General features: G+C 41.9%; 2 protein-coding genes across 4 annotated transcripts in view; one reads left to right on the plus strand and one right to left on the minus strand.

The window, feature by feature from the left end:
- Window positions 1-1,691: 1,691 nt before the first annotated feature.
- ddx19a (DEAD-box helicase 19a) lies at window positions 1,692-18,113 on the minus strand. Of its 3 annotated transcripts, none has more exons than XM_055891715.1 (12): window positions 17,894-18,105; window positions 17,483-17,549; window positions 17,327-17,371; window positions 17,095-17,230; window positions 16,804-16,896; window positions 16,213-16,339; window positions 15,791-15,905; window positions 15,373-15,550; window positions 4,415-4,652; window positions 4,101-4,263; window positions 3,788-3,979; window positions 1,692-3,689 (listed from the first exon to the last, which is right to left on the minus strand). In XM_055891715.1, exons 1-12 carry the CDS (start codon window positions 17,948-17,950, stop codon window positions 3,628-3,630), a joined length of 1,473 nt encoding a protein of 490 aa, XP_055747690.1. In that variant the 5' UTR covers window positions 17,951-18,105; the 3' UTR covers window positions 1,692-3,627. The 3 variants fall into 3 exon arrangements, with proteins under 3 accessions (XP_055747690.1, XP_055747691.1, XP_055747689.1); XM_055891716.1 differs by having other exon boundaries at window positions 16,213-16,315; window positions 17,894-18,103; XM_055891714.1 differs by having other exon boundaries at window positions 1,692-3,979; window positions 17,894-18,113.
- An 845-nt stretch (window positions 18,114-18,958) lies between these two features.
- Window positions 18,959-21,764, plus strand: part of vwa5b1 (von Willebrand factor A domain containing 5B1) — a 58,790-nt gene continuing 55,984 nt past the window's right edge. Inside the window, exon 1 of the mRNA XM_055891719.1 lies at window positions 18,959-19,315. The gene's annotated coding sequence lies outside the window, so the exon portion shown is untranslated. The remainder of the gene's footprint in view (window positions 19,316-21,764) is intronic.

A 21,764-nucleotide genomic window follows, 5' to 3' on the forward strand; every position in this document is an offset into this window, starting at 1 on the left:
TATATATATATATATATATATATATATATATATATATATATATGTATGTATGTATGTATATATAGATAGTACCAGTCAAAAGTGTGGACACATCTACTCATTCCAGGGTTCTTCACTATTTTTTACATTGTAGAATAATAGTGAAGACATCAAAACTATGAAATAACACATATGGAATCATGTCGTAACCAAAAAAGTGTTAATTCAAAATATATTTTATATTTGAGATTCTTCAAAGTAGCCACCCTTTTGCTTTGATGACAGCTTTGCACACTCTTGGCATTCTCTCAACCAACTACATGAGGCAGCGTTTCAATTAACAGGTGTGCCTTGTTAAAAGTTCATTTGTGGAATTCTTTCCTTAATGCGTTTGAGCCAATACAAGGAAGGGGTCGTACACAGAAGATAGCCCTATTTGGTAAAAGGCCAAGTCCATATTATGGCAAGAACAGCTCAAAAAACAAAGAGAAATGACAGTCCATCATTACTTAACATGAAGGTCAGTCAATCTGGAACATTTTGAAAGTTTCTTTAAGTGCAGTCGCAAAAAACATCGAGCACTATGATGAAACTGGCTCTCATGAGGACTGCCACAGGAAAGGAAGACCCAGAATTACCTCTGCTGCAGAGGATACGTTCATTAGAGTTACCAGCCTCTAACAGACCAAATAAATGCTTCACACAGTTCAAGTAACACACACATCTCAACATCAACTGTTCAGAGGAGACTGTGTGAATCAGGCCTTCGTGGTCAAATTTCTGCAAAGAAACCACTACTAAAGGAAACCAATAAGAAGAAGAGACTTGCTTGGGCCAAGAAACACGAGCAATGGGCATTAGACCGGTGGAGTCCAAATCTGAGATTTTTGGTTCCAACCACCGTGTCTTTGTGAGACGCAGAGTAGGTAAACAGATGACTTTGTGGCATCTCCTCCGTTAGGTGTGGTTCCCACGTGAAGCATGGAGATGGTGTGGGGTGCTTTGCTGGTGACACTGTCAGTGATTTATTTAGAATTCAAGGCACACTTAAACAGCATGGCTACCACAGCATTCTGCAGCAATACACCATCCCATCTGGTTTGTGCTTAATGGGACTATTTTTTTTTCAAAAGGACAATGACCCAAAACACTCCTCCAGGCTGTGTAAGGGCTATTTGACCAAGGAGAGTGATGGAGTGCTGCATCAGATTACCTGGCCCCCACAATCGCCTGACTTCAACCCAATTGAGATGGTTTGGGATGAGTTGGACCATAGAGTGAAGGAAAAGCAGCCAAGTGCTCAGCTGTGGGAATTCCTTCAAGACTGTTGGAAAAGAATTCCAGGTGAAGCTGGTTGAGAGTGCCAAGTGTGCAAAGCTGTCATCAAGGCAAAGTGTGGCTACTTTGAAGAATATAAAATATATTTTATTTGACACTTTTTTGGTTACTACATGATTCCATGTGTTATTTCAGTTTTAGTGAACACAAATAAAAAATAAAAAACTTGAATGAGTAGGTGTGTCCAACCTTTTGCCTGGTACTTATAGTTTTTTAAATTAGTATTATTAAAATAGTGCTTGTTTCCATTGTTCAACGGCAATTTGTAAAGAACCTTTGGCTCGATCGGGTCTGGCAAGATGTGTTTTGCATTTTCAATCAACCATGTATATTGCAAGGGAAAACAAACCTGAATAATGACCAGACAGACATACTTTAGGTAGGTAATCTTTATTACGGCAATTTAGAACAATAAAACCAAAAAGTGCAGACAAGTATAAGAGAATAGATTCAGCAGAGGCTATGTATTGCTTCCATAGCCAAGGTAAACACTCTAAACACTTAAGTTTAGTTCAAGCACAGTCCAAATATAAATAACATTCACTAAGGTACAAAAAACATTATTAAATGGTGTTTTGCTCAATAAAGCTTGTTTCTCTATAAATAAATCTATTCCTAACAATTTAGGTACATTCCATACAATCTTATTTTACTTGGTAATAGTGCCCAATTTGTCAGTTGACAGAATAAGCATGCCAATAGTTTAAGGAAAATATTAACCAATCAATTCTGACACAAACCTTCATGTTAGTGTCAAACTAATTGAATGTGACTGGAAACAAGTTTTGTTCACCGAAACAACCTCCCATCAGAGATTTGCAGAGCCTTATTGGGAAAACTTAAAATACAAGATGGTGCAACCGCTCTAATACTCACAGTATTATTACAATGGAATTTTAGGATTACCGTGAAACACCCGTGTATCCAAACTATCAAGAATGTATTTAGTGTTGCAATACTGAAATTCTGTAAATCTCTCAAGGATTGTAGGTCTAGACTAGATTGATCATGAGTTGCCTTCTCATTAATAAGGAATGGACATTTCTCCAGTTTAGTTAGTACAGTACTTCTCATTTGCTCAACTTCAAATCACATTACCTTTCCACTCTTATGATTATATAAAGGGTTAAGACAAATCAGCACAGCAAACTTCTCCCATTAGTCTAACTTTTGCAAAGTGTTCTCTGTTTTATTCAATATACTGTATAATGCTGCAAACAACCATATGGCCAATGCGTACATTTATGCATTCCTGAGGAGAGCACCCGATCAAGAGGGTAAAATATTAGTTTAGTGTAACCCCTTGATAAAGATTATAGCAAATGAAAACCAACTGTAATCCTAATAGTCTCAAAGAGCAGAATCTATGAAATCTAAATGCTTAAGGCATGGCTAACATATACTGTCATTTCATGTAAACATTCAAATAAATCCTTAGTGACTTAAGTCCAAAAGCATAAATGTGACTCATTTCAGCAAACTAGGCGTATGTCGCGGGTCACCACTTCACAGGAGAGCCATTTGAATTTAAACTTTTGTTTTTATTATCAACATTTTTGGGGTAAGAAATGCCTTCTGGAACATGAACTTTCATGTGCCTTGATAAAACTTGTATGCCATCTGTAAATACAAATAATATTGTTAAATTACGAGCCTAGTTGGTTTAGCCACAGAAAAAGGCAGGAACCTTCCCGCTAGCCATGATGGGCTGGACATGCAAAGAGATGAGTTCGGATTGATCTGCCATGTAGCCCGCTTCTGTCTATAACATGAGCTGGTCAGTATGTGTAGGTAATCCTTTCTAACACAGCTTTTTTTTGATAGCTATCTCGTAGTAGAACTGCATAAGAGTTGCTTTCCACTTTCTGGAGGGTCGAGTTTTGAAATCAGTAATATTAGAGTATGATCGCTAAGGAGATGGAGAAAATTCTGGCGTATGATTGCAAATATGAAGATGGAGTATAAACGAGAATACACAGAAGGCTGTTGTGTAAAACACCTGTCTCCGTATTACATCTTAAAACTAAGGCAACCATGGCATCCGTGACAGAGGGAGAAGCATCCATCCATGTATATGGGTAAGAGAGTCTAGCCAGTTACATTTTCAGATATCATTATTTCTAATTTTGTCAGAAAGTTGTTTTCATTTCAAGTTAAAGTTTATTGTTAGCTAGCTAGCAAACATTAGCTGGCTGGCTCGCTAGCTAACCTTACAAGTATGATCTGTCTAGTAATATTAATGAGGCAACAGTCCCACCTGCATAAATATTAGATGCATTCAATTATGATTTATAAAGGATAGCATCCTCTTCAGTTGCTGATTTTCTCAATTTCATCCAGATCGTCAGTGTCAAGTTTGTTTATCTTCTTATCTGTGGGGGAAAAACAAGACGAAAGGTTAGGTTACTAATGAGAACCCTACTATATAGATCAATATGTACAATTAATTGGTCTAGAGACAGAAACGTACTGAAATGCTTCTCGATTTGGTTGAGAATGTTCATGCTTTGTTTGCTGTCAATCATATTGACGGCAAGCCCCCTCTTGCCGAAACGTCCTGTTCGGCCAATCCGGTGAAGGTATGTCTCGTTGTCAGCGTTTCCGTCTTTGTCCATGGGCAGGTCAAAGTTGATCACCACGGAAACTTGCTCAACATCAATGCCTATTGAAAAAGAAAAGCATGTTATAATCTAATATCTTCAATGTCAAAGCGAAACTCACTCATCTTCCTACATAAATACAATTGGTTACATTTATCATGCTTTAATTTTCTTGATGTTCACCTCTGGAGCATACGTTGGTGGTCACCAGGACTTTCTCTTTGCCCTCCCTGAAGCGTTCAATGATGGCCGCTCTCTGCTCAACAGTCATCTCCCCACTCAGCAGTGCCACCACATGGCCCTCTTTGGTCAGCTCAGCAGACAGCCAGCCAGCTGTCCTTCTGGTCTACAAAAGGCAAAGACCATTGATTATTTCTGTTACTTTATGTACCATATAAACACCTTTATTTATTTACTTTATTAGGCTAGTTCATGTACCATATCAAACCACATCCCCCAGAAATGTAATTCCTATGATACGTTGAGGACAGACTCACATGACAGAAGATCATAGCCTGGGCGATGGTGATTGCTCCGTAGATATTACAGAGGGCTGTGAACTTCTCGTCCTTATCATTGCAGAGCACGTAATACTGCTTGATGGTGTCCAGAGTCTCCTCTTCACGTTTCAGCTTGATGATGTTGGGTTCTGGCACAACCCTCTCGGCAAACTTCCAGACTGAGTCCTCAAACGTGGCCGAAAACAGCAGCATCTGACATTCATTTGGCAACATTCTGCGTGGGGTGGGGAGGGAAAAGTCAAGAGTTTCTCCAGGTGGATAATGAATAGATGCTTAGTATTAGCCGTCATCATTTAGTTAGCTAAGAACACAGTTTATTAGCATCAGAAAAAGACATCACAACAGGAAAAGTCCTCAAGATAACCAGCTGAAGAAGCTAAGGTAACTAATCACCATCAATGGTCATTAAAGCGATGCACCAGTACTTAAAAAAAAAATACTTTGTTTTTATTGTAGGAACACAAAGAAAGTACAAATAAAGAAAAATAAAAGAACAAAAAAGATCTGGCAGTTAGTGCACGTCATACCTTCATCATATTAGTTACATTGACATCTTTGAATTAGACCTTTTTCAAGTACGAAACCCATTTTCCCAGTATTCCTGACCTTTCTCCTCGTGTTCTTAAAGCAAAGGTCATACGGCTCCATATGGTGTATTTCTTTTACAATGTCTATCCATTGTGTCACTGTGGGAGGGTCTTTTTGTAGCCATTTCCTAGTCATAGCCTTTTTACTGGCTGCCAGTAGGACCTTCAAGAGGTACTTTCTCTATTGTTTAAGTCATCAGGTATTTCACCGAAGTACAAAGAAATGAATGTTTGTTCTATGTCCAATCCCATTATTTTTCCAATGTTAGATCTTATTTCTCCCCAGTAAGTTTCGATTGCGGGGCAAGTCCAAAAGATATGAGAGTGATCCACCCTCAATAGACTGCATTCTCTCCAACAAGGGTGTAGTGAGCCAGCCTGTTTTGATTTCAGTTTAGGTTTTATGAAGAAACGTATAACATTCTCTCCAACAAGGGTGTAGTGAGCCAGCCTGTTTTGATTTCAGTTTAGGTGTTATGAAGAAACGTATAACATTCTTCCAACAGAATTCTCTCCATGACCTTGAGTTGGTGGAGCTTTGTTGAGTCTCTAATATGTTCAACCATGCTTCATCAGTTATTTCAATGTCAAGTTCCTCCTCCCATTTCTTTTTAATATAGCTTGTAGAATGTTTCTTTGAGGATTGAATACCCAAGTAGAGATTTTAAGTTGTTTTTTTGTTACTCCAAGTTGTATGCGTTAGTGAATACTTGGATTAATTTTGGAGGTGCTCGAGGGTCAGTCACTTTTATCTCCCTTAAGAAATAGTGTCGAACTTGTAGGTATCTGTAAAAATCTTGTTTATCCAAGCCATGTTTTTTTACTTAGGTCCTGGAAGTTATCTAGGTCCCCATTCCTTATAATTGTACTGAATGATGTGATGCCTTTCTGCGTCCATTGTTTAAATCTGCTGTCCTGAGTTGCAGGGATGAAGCTATGCGGGCCAACTCAGCAGTTTGATCTCTCGGTCTAAATTATTTTGCTTAACTACCCTAAACCATGTCTTCAGAGAGAAATTAATCCACCTATTTTGTCTACTGTATATTTCTATTACCATGTCCTTATTTCCCAAAACTGACTGTATGGGTGTCTCTGTATGGGTGTCTGTCAAAGTAGTCACCATGTCTTTCCATTTGGATTCGTATTCTGAATTGCACCAACACACCAGAGGTCTCATTGGGCTGACACAAAATAATCTTTTAGGTTTGGTAAGGCCACACCCCCACAGTTGTTTGGTAATTGTAATGCTGTATATCTAGTTCTTGGTCTCTTACTGTTCCAGATAAACCTTTTTTTCCCCGTTTATCCCATTCACTAAACTGTTTAGGTAGTATTTCTATGATTGGAACAAATACAGAAAAAACCTTGGCAGGATGTTCATTTTGATTGTTTCAATTCTACTACTAAGATCTAAGGGAAGTGAGTTCCACCTGTCTAGGTCATCATATATTTTCTTGTTGATGTGATCGTAATTCATGCAATAAAGTTTGGCTGTATCTTTTGGTAGATATACTCCAAGATATTTAATGGATGAAGAGGTCCAGTGGAAGTTATACCTACTCTTCAGCTCTTCCTGTGGGGTATAATCTGTATCTATAATCTATAATAATATCTGCCTCTAACCCTAGGAAGCTCTTTGCCACCTTCTCCTCCCTCCTGAATCCTCCTCCCCCCTCCTCCCTCTCTGCTGATGACTTCGTCAACCATTTTGAAAAGAAGGTCGACGACATCCCATCCTCGTTTGCTAAGTCAAACGACACCGCTGGTTCTGCTCACACTGCCCTACCCTGTGCTTTGACCTCTTTCTCCCCTCTCTCTCCAGATGAAATCTCGCGTCTTGTGACGGCCGGCCGCCCAACAACCTGCCCGCTTGACCCTATCCCCTCCTCTCTTCTCCAGACCATTTCCGGAGACCTTCTCCCTTACCTCACCTCGCTCATCAACTCATCCTTGACCGCTGGCTACGTCCCTTCCGTCTTCAAGAGAGCGAGAGTTGCACCCCTTCTGAAAAAACCTACACTCGATCCCTCCGATGTCAACAAGTACAGACCAGTATCCCTTCTTTCTTTTCTCTCCAAAACTCTTGAACGTGCCGTCCTTGGCCAGCTCTCCTGCTATCTCTCTCAGAATGACCTTCTTGATCCAAATCAGTCAGGTTTCAAGACTAGTCACTCAACTGAGACTGCTCTTCTCTGTATCACGGAGGCGCTCCGCACTGCTAAAGCTAACTCTCTCTCCTCTGCTCTCATCCTTCTAGACCTATCGGCTGCCTTCGATACTGTGAACCATCAGATCCTCCTCTCCACCCTCTCCGAGTTGGGCATCTCCGGCGCGGCCCACGCTTGGATTGCGTCCTACCTGACAGGTCGCTCCTACCAGGTGGCGTGGCGAGAATCTGTCTCCTCACCACGCGCTCTCACCACTGGTGTCCCCCAGGGCTCTGTTCTAGGCCCTCTCCTATTCTCGCTATACACCAAGTCACTTGGCTCTGTCATAACCTCACATGGTCTCTCCTATCACTGCTATGCAGACGACACACAATTAATCTTCTCCTTTCCCCCTTCTGATGACCAGGTGGCGAATCGCATCTCTGCATGTCTGGCAGACATATCAGTGTGGATGACGGATCACCACCTCAAGCTGAACCTCGGCAAGACGGAGCTGCTCTTCCTCCCGGGGAAGGACTGCCAGTTCCATGATCTCGCCATCACGGTTGACAACTCCATTGTGTCCTCCTCCCAGAGTGCTAAGAACCTTGGCGTGATCCTGGACAACACCCTGTCGTTCTCAACTAACATCAAGGCGGTGACCCGTTCCTGTAGGTTCATGCTCTACAACATTCGCAGAGTACGACCCTGCCTCACGCAGGAAGCGGCGCAGGTCCTAATCCAGGCACTTGTCATCTCCCGTCTGGATTACTGCAACTCGCTGTTGGCTGGGCTCCCTGCCTGTGCCATTAAACCCCTACAACTCATCCAGAACGCCGCAGCCCGTCTGGTGTTCAACTTTCCCAAGTTCTCTCACGTCACCCCGCTCCTCCGCTCTCTCCACTGGCTTCCAGTTGAAGCTCGCATCCGCTACAAGACCATGGTGCTTGCCTACGGAGCTGTGAGGGGAACGGCACCTCCGTACCTTCAGGCTCTGATCAGGCCCTACACCCAAACAAGGGCACTGCGTTCATCCACCTCTGGCCTGCTCGCCTCCCTACCTCTGAGGAAGTACAGTTCCCGCTCAGCCCAGTCAAAACTGTTCGCTGCTCTGGCACCCCAATGGTGGAACAAACTCCCTCACGACGCCAGGTCAGCGGAGTCAATCACCACCTTCCGGAGACACCTGAAACCCCACCTCTTTAAGGAATACCTAGGATAGGATAAAGTAATCCTTCTAACCCCCCCCCCCCCCCCCCCCTTAAAAGAGTTAGATGCACTATTGTAAAGTGGTTGTTCCACTGGATATCATAAGGTGAATGCACCAATTTGTAAGTCGCTCTGGATAAGAGCGTCTGCTAAATGACTTAAATGTAATGTAAATGTAATGTAAATATAATTATATACTAGGGCTTGGGTCTTGTGTACGTTAAGCACATGCTCTGAATATGTTCCAAATATTTGTAAAACATCCATCAATCTAGGTACACTTGAGCCTGGATCTTTAAGGAATAACAGATCATCAGCATACATGCATATCTTATGTTCACTGCCTCTCATTGTTATTCCCTCTAAGGTTGGGTCTTTTCTTATTGCCTGTGCTAATGGTTCGAGGTACAAGGAGAAGAGCGTGGGTGAAAGATTACAGCCGTGTCTTGCTCCTCGCTCTAATTTGATCATTTGTGACAAATGTCCATTTATCTTTATTCTAGCGGTCGGACATGAATACAGTGTTTTGATGCACTGTATCACTTCTTTGTTGAAACCAAATCCTTCCATAACTTGGAATAGATAATCCCATCCCACTGAATCAAATGCTTTTTCTGCCTCTAGACGGATTAATATTGCACTTGTCTTATTCTGAGTAATGTGGTCCATGACATCTAGTGTTCTCCTTATATTGTCCTGTGTCTGCCTATTTTGTATGAAACCAGTTAGATCTCCGTCAATCAATTCTGGGATTATGTTCTCCATTCTTTTGGCTATTATTGATGCTTATAGTTTATAATCCGTGTTAAGAATTGCGATAGGTCTATATGAACTGCATTCCTTCTTATGTTTACCCTCTTTTGGGATTACAGATATGATGGCCTCTCTCCATGACGGTGGGAGACCACCCTCCCGCAATGTCCAGTTAAAACAGGCCTTAAGTAGAGGTGTTAGTTGTTCTCTGAAGGTCTTGAACCATTCTGAAGGGAAGCCATCAGTGCCTGGAGACTAGTTGACTTTTTGTTGAGATATTGCTTTATTAATTTCTTCGGTGGATATTTCTAAAGTTAGTCTATCATTTTGCTCTGTCCCAATTGAGGGGAGATCAAGTGAGTTCAAAAAATGCTCTATTGTCTGTGCATCTGCCTTCTCTGGTTGCTTGTACAGATTTGTGTAATATGATTCAAATGCATTCTGTATTTCATCTAATTTGCATGTGATCTTCTTTGTTTTGGGGTCTTTTATTTTGAAAATTGTATTCTGTGCTTGTTGTTTCCTGAGTTTCCAGGCTAGTAATTTGGTTGCATTTGAGCCTGCTTCATAATATTGTTGTTTCAGGAACCTGAGCTTTTTCTTTACTTCTTCTCTATAAATCTGGTCAATTTCCTGTTTTACCTTTTGATTCTCTAATAATATAAGAGGGTCTTGTATTGACTATGAGATCATTCTAAGTTTCTTAATGTTTCCTGTAATTTCAGCAGTTTCTGTGCTTTAATCTTTTTCTTGAGAGATGATGTGGCTATGATCTTCCCTCTAATAACCGCCGTAGCTGCATCCCACAATGTAGCAGGAGATACTTCCCCGTTATCATTATTCTCCAGATAGATGTTCAATTCTGTCTTTATTGATTCCTTGAATGCTGGATCATTCAGCATGCTTGTATTTATTTGTATTTATTTATTTCACCAGGTAGGCAAGTTGAGAACAAGTTCTCATTTACAATTGCAACCTGGCCAAGATAAAGCAAAGCAGTTTGACACATACAACAACATAGAGTTACACATGGAGTAAAACAAACATACAGTCAATAATACAGTAGAAAAATAACTCTACATACAATGTGAGCAAATGAGGTGAGATAAGGGAGGTAAAGGCAAAAAAAGGCCATGGTGGCGAAGTAAATAGAATATAGCAAGTAAAACACTGGAATGGTAGATTTGCAGTGGAAGAATGTGCAAAGTAGAAATAGAAATAATGGGGTGGAAAGGAGCAAAATAAATAAATAAATACCGTAGTGGAAGAGGTAGTAGTTTGGGCTAAATTATAGATGGGCTATGTACAGGTGCAGTAATCTGTGAGCTGCTCTGACAGTTGGTGCTTAAAGCTAGTGAGGGAGATAAGTGTTTCCAGTTTCAGAGATTTTTGGAGTTCGTTCCAGTCAGTGGCAGCAGAGAACTGGAAGGAGAGGCAGCCAAAGGAGGAATTGGTTTTGGGGGTGACCAGAGAGATATACCTGCTGGAGCACGTGCTACGGGTGGGTGCTGCTATGGTGACCAGCAAGCTGAGATAAGGGGGGACGTTACCTAGCAGGGTCTTGTAGATGACCTGGAGCCAGTGGGTTTTGGCGACGAGTATGAAGCGAGGGCCAGCCAACGAGAGCGTACAGGTCGCAGTGGTGGGTAGTATATGGGACTTTGGTGACAAAACGGATGGCACTGTGATAGACTGCATCCAACTTATTGAGTAGGGTATTGGAGGCTATTTTGTAAATGACATCGCCGAAGTCGAGGATCAGTAGGATGGTCAGTTTTACGAGGGTATGTTTGGCAGCATGAGTGAAGGATGCTTTGTTGCGAAATAGGAAGCCAATTCTAGATTTAACTTTGGATTGGAGATGTTTGATGTGAGTCTGGAAGGAGAGTTTACAATCTAACCAGACACCTAGGTATTTGTAGTTCCTCCACAAGTCGAGACTCTGGACGGGAGGGAAGGTGCAGGCAGCGATCAGTTGAATAGCATGCATTTAGTTTTACTTGTATTTAAGAGTAGTCGGAGGCCACGGAAGGAGAGTTGTATGGCATTGAAGCTCATCTGGAGGGTTGTTAACACAGTGTCCAAAGAAGGGCCAGAAGTATACAGAATGGTGTCGTCTGCGTAGAGGTGGATCAGAGACTCACCAGTAGCAAGAGCGACATCATTGATGTATTAAGTCTCCATATAGTATTTCTTAGTTTGCTATCAAGGTGTAGAGTAAGGTAAACTCCATTATGATCTGATAAGTCGCTCTGCCCGATCCTACACTCCGTAAGCCTGTGTCTATCTGCACTGTACATGAAAAAGTAGTCTAACCGTGAGTATTCAGTGTGGCGGGCTGAGTAAAAAGTATATTCCTTATCGGTCTTGTCGGTGTCACGCCATACATCGAGCAGTCCTAGATCCTGCAATATCCTATTGATCTTTTTAGCAACTAGACTCATTTTCCTATTTTGATTCGTGCTGTCCAATTTTGAGTTTAAAATTGTGTTCAAATCCCCTCCACATAAAAGAGTGCCAGAGGTTTCTGTGGCAATTAAATCAAACACCTTCCTGTAGAAGACCATGTCACTCCCTGGGGGTGCGTATACATTAAATAATGTAACTTCCTTGTTATCCAGTTTACATTTAACAAGTATAAATCTACCCTCCTTGTCTTTTATTTCTGACAAACTCAAAATTAACTGCATTTGGGATCAAGATTGCAACTCCCCTTCTACCCATTTTGTAAGAAACAAAAGTGTTCCTATATACCATTTACTTGAGTTTCTCGTGTTCAGGTGTGGATAAGTGAGTTTCCTGCCAGAATAGTATGTCAACTCTCTCCCGTTTCATCTTTGCTATTACCTTACTTCTCTTGATGGCACTCCCCAGTCCGTTTACATTGAGACTTATGACCTTAAATTCCCGATGATGCATCGATATAAATAAAAAAACCTGTGCACCATATCTGCCTACTTATCATGAGCCTAAAAACGAATGAAAAATCAAGAACGATAATAAAGTAAACCAAAGTGGGAAAATACTTTGGTATTTGGACTCCCATGTCAGAGGACTGTCTCTTGCCTCTGGGGTTTGAGGGGATGAACCTGTCCGCAGGAGGGACCCCTCGCTCAGATATGAAAATGCGTGATGTAGTCACAAACAAGACCTGTTGGAACCGAAAATAATAAGGGCGCCTATTCTATCGCTTATACACATCGGTTAATTACAAGTGAAAACTATATTGGTCATGCGTGCATGTCATGAATCCTCCCCTTGATATGCCCTTCTGTCACCCCGTTGTCAATGTGTCATTAATCCTTAGCTAATATATATGTTATTAACGTGATGCTTAGTTTGTTCATAAAGAGCACATACCTTTGGCTACTCACCCCTGTTTAGCATTGGGGGAAAAATAGGGAAGATATTTTACCTATTGGAATGTCAACCGTAACAACCCAACGTCTTAACAGCTCGCGATAACTATTAATTCTGTTAAATCCAATTCAGTGTCTTCCATCTTCCCGTTGGAAATGCCCGAGTCTCTCTCGGATGTGAACGTCTTCTCGCCGAGGTGGTTTCCATCTTTGTCCATGACTCTGCTTGTCGACAACAATCCATGGGAGAGCCTGCTCGAGTCTCCGCCAGTGATGTCGCCTTTCTCCTGGCGGTATACTCCACTGGAATGCCCCTCGACTTCAGGTCCTCAGCCGCCTCGCCTGCATGCTCGTATGTAACCGGGCCATTTTCCAGAAATACCCACATTTTTGCTGGGAATGGTGTTTGGAAGCGAATACCCTTCTCTTTAAGTGCTTGGGGGTGTGGGGGGGTGAATGGGGGTGTATTCTTTCCTTCTTTTCAGTATCTCTCCCGCGTAGTCATGATCAAAGAACACTCATTGGCCTTGGAAGTTAACAGGCTTTTTCCAGGTTGCATGTAAAATTTTCTCTTTGACTGAGAATTTTAGGAACCATACTACTATGGATCTTGGAGGGGCACCGCTGGGGTGTTTTGGGGCCAGAGCTCGGTGTGCTCTCTCGATTCCCAGGTCAGTGTCATCTTCAAGTATGTCTTTGAATAGACCCTCCACGAATTTGGGCATAGAGTATTTTTCTGCGCCCTCTACTACGTTATAAAGTCTAATGTTGTTTCGACGTGAAAAACGGTCACTTTTGCCTGTAGTGCGTGTTGGCTTTTCAGTGACTTCAAGTATTTCCTTGACTGGAGTTCCATGTGTCCGTTTCCCCAATGTGCTGTTCTGCATCCCCCATTCTTGTAGATATTCTGTGAAGTTCTTCTTTGTTTTCTTCAAGTTTCTGGTTAATGTCCTTCCTGAACTCATTTTAGTTATTTTCTTACATCTTCTCGAAGTTCCTCTCGTAAGCCTGTGAGCGCCTCGAGCAATTCCTCCATTATCACCTCACGAAATGAGGGTTCTTTTGCTGCTGCTATCTTATTTGCGCTAGCATTGGCCAACTCGGGTTCATCGACGATTATATCTTCTGCTGTCTTGTTACGGGCTGTTGTTGTAGCTCCGTGACCTTTTCCTATTTTCCCCTTTTCCGTAAGTTATTACAATGCTCTGAGTAAATACTTGAATTTAGGGGGGGAAAATACCCAACCGATGTGCAGTACGAAAAACTAGGCAGCCATTTCCTAAGTTGCGTCACCGGAAGCCGATGCTCCATTACTTTTGTATTCTTTTCAGACAGTAGTTCTGAAAGTAGTGCTCACAAGATAAGTGGTCCCCGAAAATTGCTTACTAGGTCACACATGTGCAGATACAGTATGTGCACCACGTCATTGCACTCCCTCTCATTCTACTGTGTGTGCGTCTTCCTAGCTGTCACACAAATGGCGAGGGGCTGAAGCTTTTTGGTTGAACTTTAATTGCTAGGGGGCTGGCCGACATGGGGCAAAATGTTGGGAAAATGGTGCAGTACAGCTTCCAGAAAAACAGTCGCTTTCAAACTAGGGATTTTGCAGCTAATTGAGTAAGACAGTATTTCTGCTTATAGATTACGTATGTATGAACTACACATTGACACATCCAGCCAAAGCAGGACGTTTAAAAAATACATGCTCTGGAACTTTGGTGACTACTATGTCTTTAAGAGCCCTTTTACAGGTGTTTGTAAACAAAGATGTGAAGTCCCCTATATGGCGGACTTTGAGTGGTTCTGAACCGGTTCCGACTGGTCTGCTCTCTGCTACCACTCTCTTACAGATGACAGTCAGGTTTCAGACCCTACATTTATAGGGAGTGACACGTCACATTTTCTGGCCTATCCAGGCAAAGGAACAATTTCCTGTGCCTGTGAAACTCACAGCTATGCTTGCAATAGCACATATGAAGTGGGAGACTAGCGGATACAATATAACTTCTATCTCGCTGTGATATTCTCAGACAGATTGAGCTCTCAACATGAAAAAAATACCAAATCATGTCATAGAATTTAAACAAGACCACTTTCTATAGGTCACAGACAAGCGGAAGTTGTAACGAGTCAGCACAAATTTGAATGGTGTCTCTGTGCCCCTCAGTGGACGTTTAGAATTATTGTCAGTTATGTAAAATAGTGCCAATATTGTACTGTTACTAAGTACGATCATATTTATATGACAGTTATAAGAAAGGTGAAATCTATAGTAAGTTGTTTACAAAGTACTTTATTTAGAAAGTATCATATCAAGCCCTATTGCCCCACTTTTGTTGAATAGAAAAAAATAGATTTTTCATATTTTCCTAATATATTTGTACTATGTACTGGAGGTTGTGTCCTCAAAAGTGAGTACACCTCAACAATTTGTAACATTACCAGTTATTGTTTATGGACATCTCATGAAAGAATGTATTAGCATATGTATATTTAGGCAGAAATAAAAATGTTGCCCTATCATTCAAGAGGTTAATGTTTTATTTTATTTAACTAGGAAAGTTAGTTAAGAAGAAATTCTTATTTACAGTGACGGGCTACCCCGACCAAACCCTAACGCGCTGGGCCAATTGTGCGCCGCCCTATGGGACTTCCAATCACGGCCGGTTGTGATACAGCCTGGAATTAAACCAGGGTCTGTAGCGACGCCTCTAGCACTGTGATGCAGTGCCTTAGACCACTGCTCCACTCGGGAACAATACTTAATAGCAACACTCATGTAATTACTGGCCTGCAAGACGAGCTTGTCTTGTAGAACTTAGGTTATGCTAGATGAGAGTACTGTACATTTACAACTTTCAACTTATGAGAAAACTCACCTTTGGATCCGGATGCTCTGGTCCTGGTGACCTTGTGTGGCAATCATGACGTCAGCCTCGTCCAGGACGAAGACGCTGATCTTCTTGGGGTCGATGATCTTCAGTTTGGAGCACCAGTCTAGGACCGTGCCAGGTGTCCCGATGACAATTTGCTCCTGAATCTTCATCCCTCGGTCCACTGCTCAGCACCCAGAGACATATTGGGCAGTTAATTATGATTCTCATTAGCATCTTTTACAGAACATCCACTTTATAATACAACTTAAGATGTGGCATTCGCTTCATCGAAAGTTATGCTTCCGCCATGACATTTGTGTGAGAGCACCGGCATTGATTACAATTTCCTCAGTGAAATTATGCACCATAACATTACAGATTGTATTCAGAATAAAAAAAGCATGAATGTTTTGACACTTACATTTATTGCCACGAATGGCATATGCCAATTTGACTTCAGGATAGAATTTCCCCATCTGTTCAATGACTTTACCAGTCTGCAAGGCTAGCTCGTACGTTGGGGCAATGCAAAGACACTGAGGGGGCAAAATAAGGAGTTTCAGTAATATGAGGCTTTTATCTATAAAATCAACAAACTAAAAAAGCAACACACTGTGATGGAAGTGTTCTATACTAAGGCACTTTCCTTTTACCTGCTACCCTAATCTGCAGTCGCTCTTAATAAAACAAAACAAACCCATGAAAACTCTTTCTGAACTTGCTGATTACCTGACCGCTGAGTACCTGTATCAGAGGTCTAGCTTCTTAAAGATAAGACCATAGCCTGAGTAATGCTAATGGCTCCAGTATATATCAGTGCTGAAGATGGAGATGTCAACTCACCTGAGTCCATTTGTTAGCTGGGTCAACATGGCTGAGCATGGCCAGCGCAAAGGCAGCTGTTTTACCTGTGCCGGACTGTGATTGGGCAATCAGGTTCTGAGGTCTGGAACCAGAGGGATAATACACGCTGAAGAGAGAACAATGGGGGACTAAAAGGTAGATCATGTAGATTCCATTAATTTCACATCAAAATCCAATCAAACAACTATATTACTGTATACATAACGTGATAATTGTTAATAACTAGTTTGACTACATCTGACTGAAGGTTAAAATTAAATGTTTAATATCAGAACACACAAGCCCTTCAAATATGCAGAATATCTAGGCTATTTCCTCTATTATTGAGCTTAATCACAAGGAGCATTGCGCTAAATGGGGCGGCAGCGTAGCCTAGTGGTTGGACTAGTAACCGAAAGGTTGCAAGTTCAAATCCCTGAGCTGACAAGCTACAAATCTGTTGTTCTGCCCCTGAACAAGGCAGTTAACCCACTGTTCCTAGGCCGTCATTGAAAATAAGAATTTGTTCTTAACTGACTTGCCTAGTTAAATAAAGGTATAAAAAATAATAATAATGAAATGGGTACTCACGGCTCTGCCAGCATCATGGGCAGGGCATTCTCCTGGATCTTAGAGGGTCTGTTGAAACCCATGTCATACACTCCTCTTAGCAGCTCATCTTTCCTGAGATGGAAGAACATTTAAAAGACCACATAAAAAAAGGCCAACCAAACATGTTGAACACGACACTGCAAAAAAGTGATGTTGTAGATCCTAACTCGGGTTAAAATACACTTTATAGTGTAGGTTTCATGTGAGGTAGGCCTACACACATTTGTAAATTAGTAAGCAATGGTAAATTTGAACACCGAGATAACGCACAGTCTCAGCTCTTCAAATGTCTTGACCGAGTAAAGAGGAGAGTTTGGATCCCTCTGAAGAACCTCTACTTGATTGGTAGTGTTCACAAGGCTGGTGTGGATCATCTTATTCAACAACGACTGGGCCGCTTTGTCCTCTACAAGGCAAGAGTGACAGGTGAATGGCCTGTTGTAGTAACTGAATGGAGACATGATGATGGGGAGATTAAAATAAACCCTGGGAAATCACACACCTTTTTCTTCCCCTTCGGTGCCATTCTCCAATTGTTTTGTGGTACCTGAAGGAACAACAAAAACTCATCACCCCATTTTATCACAAAAAGGTCATAAACAATAATACATGGATATCACATGCAAATTTGTATTAATTGATACCACAGTGATTTTACCTTTTGCCTTTCTAGGTGCAGCATCACCTCCACCTCGAGGTGGAGATCTTATCACCAAGGAGCCGAACTTGTAAAAGAAACATGTTGTTGGTACGCAAATATCTACGTTTTCCCTCATCAAATATAGACAAGTAACGTGACGTGTGTCTGCACTGAAGTGTCAAATTATGCCAACGACTTCAAAGGCATAACAAACACCGCTACAGTCATTCAGAAGGTGTGTCAGTTAACAGTTGCACACCATCAGCACATGTTAGCTAGCTAACCTCTGACAGTTCAGCCACAAATTGCCTCAGCTACAGTTGGCTGCGCTAGCAAGCTTGCTAGGTAGCAGCATAAAGTCTGATGCTTTTCGTCATGCATGGTTGGGAATTCAGCTAGCTAATGAGCTAGCGAAACATTTAAACTTACAGAGTCAGTCGTAGATTCCTGTTTATCGACAGCCAGAGCCCAGGAGTCAGTAGCCATTGTTCACGTTTAATGTATATTATTTTACACCAATTTTCAGCTACACAACAAACTATGAAATGAAGCTGGGCGTCGAAAGGGATGCTGCTGCCTGCTAAGCAAAAGAAGCTGCCGCTGTTGCGCACCTAGCTGCACTCTTTCTGATGGGAACTCGGAAGTGGAATTCTGAGTTCCCATCAACTTTGTTTACCCCATTAGTTTGTGTAGGCCTTCGTTGAAAATGTGCAATACTACAGGCTCTATTAGAATAATACATTCTGTTATCAGATAAACAGGTTTGGCTATTGTTTTGTTTATTAATCGTCCACTTATTACAGCTATAAAGGATGTGTAATTTCTAGCTAATTTGGCTTTTTCTTTTGATTTGTCATCTGGTCCCAGAAAATCTGAGTAGGAGAAGAGATGGCGGCCCTGATGAGTGACCCAGGTAGAGGAGACCTGTCAGTCCACATAAAGAGAGAGGGTGAGATGAGGCTGGGGGAGGGGATTGATTAATTGTGGAGCGGATGCAGCTTCAGCCAATAACTCTCACCCACATCATCCCTCCCTCACAAATGTGTTTTAAGATGCCATTAGAGGTCTACATCGATTGTCGTGGTTACGTCCTCAGTAAAAACACCAAAAAAACAGTTGGATCAGATTAACAGTGGCAACAACGTAGACAGCCAAAATCCTATCAACCACATTAGAATCTAAACATTATAGGCTTTGCAATAAGACAGAGCACTGGACTGGTGAGGGGGAAGGTTGATGCCTGGATGGAGGCGAGACGAGCTTTATGTCCCCCCCTCCCACTATTTATTGTTCTCCACGCCTGGCGTTGCATTTAATTTAGTTTGATCCCCCAGCTATCAAAAAGGATGCATGAATGGGGTCTCTCGTCATCGATTGCAGGGAAGAAGGAGAGTGGGTGGTGCTGATGCTATGAATGCAGAGGGGAGGAGTAGTAGGGGAAGGGGAGGGCGGAATGCTAATCTGTTGCACAGGTTTCTCGCTCTGTATCTCTGTCTCTCTCTCTCTCTCTCCCTTTCTTTCCCCGTCAGTGAAAACCTCTAACTCCAGCCACAGGGAGGGGGGAGAGACTGAGCTGAGATACTTTGTATAACCACATGTTGCTGTGCTGCCAAGGTTGCTGCCTAGTGTCCACTGTCCTTCTCTGTTTTTGTTTAGTTCCTCTGTGAAAAGCCAGAGACATTTAATTAATAGTTTATTTCCCCACCTCTGGTAGCTGGCATTTTCCACATACTCTAGAGGAAAGAAAAAAGGGATGGAAAAGAAATAGAGGCGAAAAGGACATATTTCATGAAAAGTGGGTATCCAAAAGACAGAAATCATCATCTCACCCCCAATTTACACAAATGAAAGGTAAGACTTCAGTATTTCTGTAGTTGTTGCTGAATATTGTGCATGTATATTGTATATTGGCATTGATATGTTTGCAATTATATCAGCCAGCAATGAAATCCAGCAATAGCAATACAAACCATTCTGTATTATCAACAGATAGTTATGTCTGACCTGTTTCCTTGGAAAGCTGCTGTTATTGTGGTGTTATCATGACTGTACTGTATGGTGACTATGTGGATGATATTAGGCTATGTTTGGATGAGCCTTTCTGAAGAGCTCAAGACAATTCATACGACAAGGAGAGGGTCTCATGGGGTCTGTCACTTGGACACACTCATTATCACAGCCTGTCAGACTGAAAAAAGAAACTCCCATTAAGAGACAAACACTAATGGATTACCTTTAGGATTTTGCCATTATTGAAAAGGGCATAATATCAATCAACTTAATTGTGAACATTTTATGATTTTGCCCCAACATTTTTATTCCTCTTCTCATTTTTGGATATATTATATTATTTTTTAAAGTAGTTTTAGGTTATTAATCACGGTTATTAATTATAGGTTATTAATCAATATGAGGCTGAATAATCTGATTGCACAATGCATTTCTGTATTGTCACAGCTAAAACAGTTTACAGTCCAGTTATGCTGTTCAATTTGTTTTTAGAATAAGGCAAGAATAATTGCATTGTGATGTGAGAGATGTTGCATTTTAGAGGAACAAGACACTCCATCTGCTTTTTCCCATCTTGTGTCCCTTAGGACACGTGGTGGCACTGTTGACACTGATTGCAGAGCAGGTGTGCGCAGTGAGCACTGTGGGTGCATCTGTCTGGCCTATTCCTTTTCACTAAATGACAACCTTGTGCCGGGCCAGCCAAAACCTCCTTTTGATTATGTAGTATGAGGAGGTGGCACACTTAAAATATATTTTTTAAATGAATTATGGATCCTGTAAATTGTGGATGCATTATGACAGCAGACAGTCATCTTGTCCAGGCAGGGAGTCAGGAAGACCAATGATCTTGAGATCCATCATGTAGATAATTCACAAAAATACTATTTGGCTGAAGGAGCAGTTTGGAGTTTTTCACTCTGTCTAAGTATTGTACTGTATGTAGTCTTACAGCCACTAATATTGGCATATTAGTTTGGAGAGACACTGGCCAGTATCATCAGCAGGCAGGCAACGGCTCAGTCTCTATGGAAATTTGCTGTCGTCACAACACCACGCATAAAGGCTGTGTTAGAGGCTCAGGCTATGGCTCTCTGAACACAACAGAAACCCAGGACACCACAACATAATAAAGTCTGGGTTGCTATATACAGTGCCTTTGGATATATATAAGACCCCTTGACGTTTTGACATTCAGACCCCTTGACGTTTTCCACATTTTGTTAAGTTAAATCAAATCAAATTACAGCCTTATTCTACAATCTATTAAATATTATATTTTTCTGAGCAATCGACACACAATACCCCATTATGACAAAATGGTTTTTAGAATTTAAAAATATAAGTGCATCCTGTTTCCATTGATCATCCTTGAGATGTTTCCACAACGTCATTGGAGTCCACCTGTGGTAAATTAAATTGATTGTACATGATTTGGAAAGGCACACACCTGTCTATATAAGGTCCCACAGTTGACAGTGCATGTCAGAGTAAAAACTAGGCCATGAGGTTGAAGGAATTTTCCGTAGAGCTCCGAGACAGGATTGTGTCGAGGCACAGATCTGGGGAAGAATACCAAAACATTTCTGCAGCATTGAAGGTCCCCAAGAACACAGTGGCCTCCATCCTTCGTTTGGAACCACCAAGACTCTCCTAGAGCTGGCCAACCGGCCAAACTGAGCAATCGGGGGAGAAGGGCCTTGGTCAGGGAGGTGACCAAGGCCGGACGGAAGCCACTTCTCAGTGAAAGGCACATGACAGCTCACTTGGAGTTTGCCAAAAGGCACCTAAAGACTCTTAGACCATGAGAACTCTTTGGCCTGAATGCGTAGCGTCACGTCTGGAGGAAACCTGGCACCATCCCTACGGTGAAACATGGTGGTGGCAGCATCATGCTATGGGGATGTTTTTCAGCGGCAGGGAGTGGGAGATTAGTCAGGATCAAGGCAAAGATGAACGGAGCAAAGTACAGAGAGATTCTTGATGAAAACCTGTTCCAGAGCACTCAGGACCTCAGACTGGAGCGAAGGTTCACCTTCCTACAGGAGTGGCTTCGGGACAAGTCTCTGTCTTTGAGTGGCCCAGACTTGAACCCGATCGAACATCTCTGGAAGAGACCTGAAAATAGCTGTGCAGCAACGCTCCCCATCCAGACGGACAGAGCTTAAGAGGATCTGCAGAGAGGAATGGGAGAAACTCCCCAAATATAGGTATACCAAGCTTGTAGCGTCCTACCCAATGAAGACTCAAGGCTGTAATCGCTGCCAAAGGTGCTTTAACAAAGTACCGA

This window comes from Salvelinus fontinalis, chromosome 31 (genome assembly GCF_029448725.1).
Source record: "Salvelinus fontinalis isolate EN_2023a chromosome 31, ASM2944872v1, whole genome shotgun sequence".
Lineage (NCBI taxonomy): Eukaryota > Metazoa > Chordata > Actinopteri > Salmoniformes > Salmonidae > Salvelinus > Salvelinus fontinalis.

Excerpts from the sequence above, each read along its gene's own strand:
- ddx19a (XM_055891714.1), bottom strand. The coding sequence starts at position 17,950 with ATGGCTACTGACTCCTGGGCTCTGGCTGTCGATAAACAGGAATCTACG. Across the intron at positions 15,906-16,212 it reads CAGCTAACAAATGGACTCAG|TGTCTTTGCATTGCCCCAAC; the intron begins GTGAGTTGACAT and ends TTGCCCCCTCAG. Across the intron at positions 15,551-15,790 it reads TGCCATTCGTGGCAATAAAT|TGGACCGAGGGATGAAGATT; the intron begins GTAAGTGTCAAA and ends GGTGCTGAGCAG.